We start from the raw sequence: 3,923 nt of genomic DNA, 5'->3' as shown, positions 1-3,923 counted from the left end.
TAAAGTAAAGACAAGTATATAGAGAAACTGATATAGTATTCAAATTTCAAATTTTTTTATATAATGAACTGAATTCTTCTCTATTTATAGAAGAAAGGAAGTTGCTGTGTAAGCTGCTGTGTAAGCTGCTTGTAAGCTGTTGCTCTAAACTGTTGTGCCAGATATAGATAATCTTCTATCATGGGTAATATTTATCCATAGCGGAGTACCGAAATGATAAGCTTCTTCAGGAGGCTTATTTCCAATAGAGTACTAAATAGATAAACATATTTATGGCGGAGTCTCATATGGATAAATTTCTTTATGAAACTTATTTACAACGGAGTACTAAATAAACATGCATAATATAATATATTCATAACAAATAGTAGATAAATGTTTGCCTGTAGACCAGAACCTTAATTTGCCCCCGAGATGCAGGTCTAGCTGCGACTCTCCTAGCACCTAGTAGTCCATTTTTGCTTTTATTAGGAAGGGCAGTGATTTATGAAAGAGTACTTCAAGTATCACGAATAATCACCAGCAGCTAGGTCTGGGCAACGAGCCGAGCCGACTCGGAGCTCGACTCGACGGGCTTGTGTCTAGCTCGTGTTACGAACCAATTGTTTATTTTGAGTTCTAACATTTTGTTACGTGGTTTGAAACTTCAATTAAGTTCATGGGATATTTTATGACTTGGATGTATGCAGTGGCGGATGCAAGATATTTGCGAAGGTGATTCAAAAATTTTAAAAATCAAATACACAATGAAGCCAACTAAAACAACAAAAAAACAATTAGATGGTAACAGATTTCATTAATAGAAAGAACGACAAAGGGTCAAATATGCTTCTCTACTTTCGAAAATAGTCTAAAAATACCCCTCGTTATACTATTGGGTTATCTATACCTCTACAGTCATATTTTGGGTTCAAATATACCCATCATTTAAACGGAGGGACACGTGTCATCGTCTTGTTGGTCAATTCTAAATATCTTTTAATTAATTAAAAAGACCCATTAATCATACCCGAAAAATAATTTTTTAAAGCAATTTATTTTTTGTAAAAACTGAAAAAAACTGAAATTAGTTTTACTAAAAAATAAAAAAACCAAAAATATTTTGTTTTTCAGTTTTTCCAAAAAAGCTGCTTTAGAAAAAACTGAAAAATATTTTCTAAAACAATGTTTTTGAAAAAACTAAAAAACAAAAGCTGAAATCAATTTTCTAAAGCAATATTTTTTATAAAAACTAAATTTGTTTTTACTAAAAACTGAAAAAAAATAAAAATATTTTTTTTCCAGTTTTTACAAAACAAACTGCTTTAAAAAAAGCTGAAAAATACTTTCCAAAACAATATTTTTATAAAAATTGAAAAAAAAACTAAAACGAAAAATTTTAAAGCAGTATTTTTGTAAAAACTGAAAAAACAAATATTTTTTTTCCAGTTTTTAGTTAAAAATATTTCAGTTTTTAATTGCTTTAAAAATAGCTTTTCAGTTTTTTCTTTCAGTTTTTACAAAAATATTGTTTTAGAAAATAATTTTTAATTTTTTTAAAGCAGTTTTTTGTAAAAACAAAAACAAAAAATATTTTCTTTTTTTCAGTTTTTAGTAAAAATGTTTTTTTAGTTTTGTTTTTCCAGTTTTTACAAAAAAAAATTTCGGTATGGATATTGGATCTTTTTAATTAATTAGGAGATATTTAGAATTGACCAACAGGACGATGACACGTGTCCTTCCGTTTAAATGAGTGGTATATTTGAACCCAAAGTATGACTGCAGGAGTAAAGATAACCCAATAGTATAATGAGGGGTACTCTTAGACCATTTTTGAAAGTAGAGGGGTATATTTGGCCCTTTGCCGTAGAAAGAAAAGTTCTCAGTACAAAGATAGTTCTCAGTTAAGATAATTAGATCATAGTAACAAGACTTTCAAAACTGAAAAAATAAAAAAAAAAGTCTTGTGTTTGTTACAAGGACCTAATGAGATCAACAAAAAATAGCTATGTGCATTATTACAACTGCACTCGACGAGGTTTCATATCTTGAAATGTTTTAATAATAGCATCATTAGAAATACTATCAAACATATTTTTTTCTACATAAGGTACCAAACAACCTTTAAAGAATTCATCATTCATTTGACTTCGTAAGTCATTCTTGATAAAGTTCATCGCCGAAAAAGCTCGTTCAACAGATGCAGTAGAAACTGGCAGAAGCAAAGCAAGTTTCACTAAGCGAAATACACGAGGGTAATTTGAATGCTTCTTTGTCTGAACTAATCTTTTTAAAAGATCACAAAGCCCATGTAGGTCGGAGAATCTTTCATCAACATCACTAACATTAATAATATAACTTGCAAGCTGATTCTCAAGAGCACCCATACTAAATTCATCAAAGTCATCAGAATATAACTCATTCGTTCTCATTATTTTCTAATGTCAAAATTTGAAAATGAGTTAATTGGATTCAAACAAGCAATTCGATGAAGCAAATAAGTCGTCACTTCGTCAAAATATTCATTAAGTTCTTGAATTTGCCAATCAATAATTTTGCAAAATGTTTCAACCGGATAATGATGTGAGACTGTACAATCAACAGGTTTACGGCGTGATCTTGAAGAACTAACATATGGCTCATCAAAGTGAGGTATCAAAATATCATATTTGATATAAACGGCAGATATCTTAGCAATAAGAGATTCTCATTTCTCTTCCATTAACTTTTACAACTTTTCCTTTGCTACTTCAACAAGTAGCATGGCGTTTGCAATGTTTTGCTCTCTTTGTTTTTTGCAAGCATTTATTGAGCTCATTTATGATTGCTAAAATATGTCTCATCAAATACAACATGAATGCAACCTCAAATATTTGACAAGCCCTGAGATATCCCATTGCCTTGGCTCTTTCATCTGTAGAATGTGCAGCAAGCACAAGCGATTCAAGAACATCAAGAATAGAGCAAAACATCAGAATAAAATTATTAAAAGATTTAAAATGAGATCCCCAACGAGTATCACATGCTCTTGAAAGACCAAGTTCTTGATTCAAGCGCTTACTAGTTTTAAGCTCACCCATATCTAATGCCTCTTGAACTCTTTCTTTTTGAGATTCTCTAAATTCATCCATACGCTTAAAAGAAGGTCCCAATATATTCAAAATATTTGAAACCAATACTACAAGTTCTCTCACTTGAAGAAGGTCCCAATATATTCAAAATATTTGAAATCAATACTACAAGTTCTCCCACTTGAAGACATTTCTTAAAACCGCAACAAGGGTAAGTTGAAGTTGATGAGAAAATAATGAATGGGATGAGCCGATCTACTGTCTCGCTTAATCAATATTTTAAGACCATTAATATCACCCTGAATATTTATTGCCCCATCGTAACATTGTCCATGCATATATGAGAGACTTAACGAGTGTTGAGCAAGTAAATTAACAATTGCACTATTCAGAGATGAAGCATTAGTATTTTGAATATGAAGAACATCAATACGTTGCTCCATCATAAATCTCATTCTACCAACATATCGTAAGACAATATCCATTTTCTCCTTGCGTGACGTATCAAAAGATTCATCAACTAGCATGGCGAAGTAATCACCATTTAGTTCTTTAATGATAGCTTTAGTTATTTCTATATTACATGCAGTAACAATGTCTCTCTGAATTATTGGAGATGTCATTTGATCAGTTTGAGGAGCATGTCCAGTACATAATCATAAATGTTATCACACACTTTGGCATACTATAAAAGGGTTTGAAGAAAATTACCCCTACTAAGTGAAGACTTAGATTCATCATCACATCGAAATGCTAATCCTTGCGTTATAAGAAGTCTTACTACATTAACTGAAACAGTTAAGCGGACCCAATACTCATGCTTAAGTTGATTAACTACCTCTCAAATGAATACTGAATAGACCGTTGTTTCCG

General features: G+C 31.1%; 1 protein-coding gene across 1 annotated transcript; it reads right to left on the bottom strand.

Annotated features, from left to right (window-relative positions):
* Window positions 1–3,244: 3,244 nt before the first annotated feature.
* LOC138899023 (uncharacterized) lies at window positions 3,245–3,673 on the bottom strand. Its single transcript, XM_070185135.1, has one exon. The coding sequence runs from the start codon at window positions 3,671–3,673 to the stop codon at window positions 3,245–3,247; it is 429 nt and encodes a 142-aa protein (XP_070041236.1).
* Between the last annotated feature and the right edge of the window lie 250 nt (window positions 3,674–3,923).

The sequence above is a fragment of the Nicotiana tomentosiformis genome, chromosome 9, assembly GCF_000390325.3.
Source record: "Nicotiana tomentosiformis chromosome 9, ASM39032v3, whole genome shotgun sequence".
NCBI classification, from domain to species: domain Eukaryota; kingdom Viridiplantae; phylum Streptophyta; class Magnoliopsida; order Solanales; family Solanaceae; genus Nicotiana; species Nicotiana tomentosiformis.
This window is presented reverse-complemented; position numbering and strand designations above follow the sequence as displayed.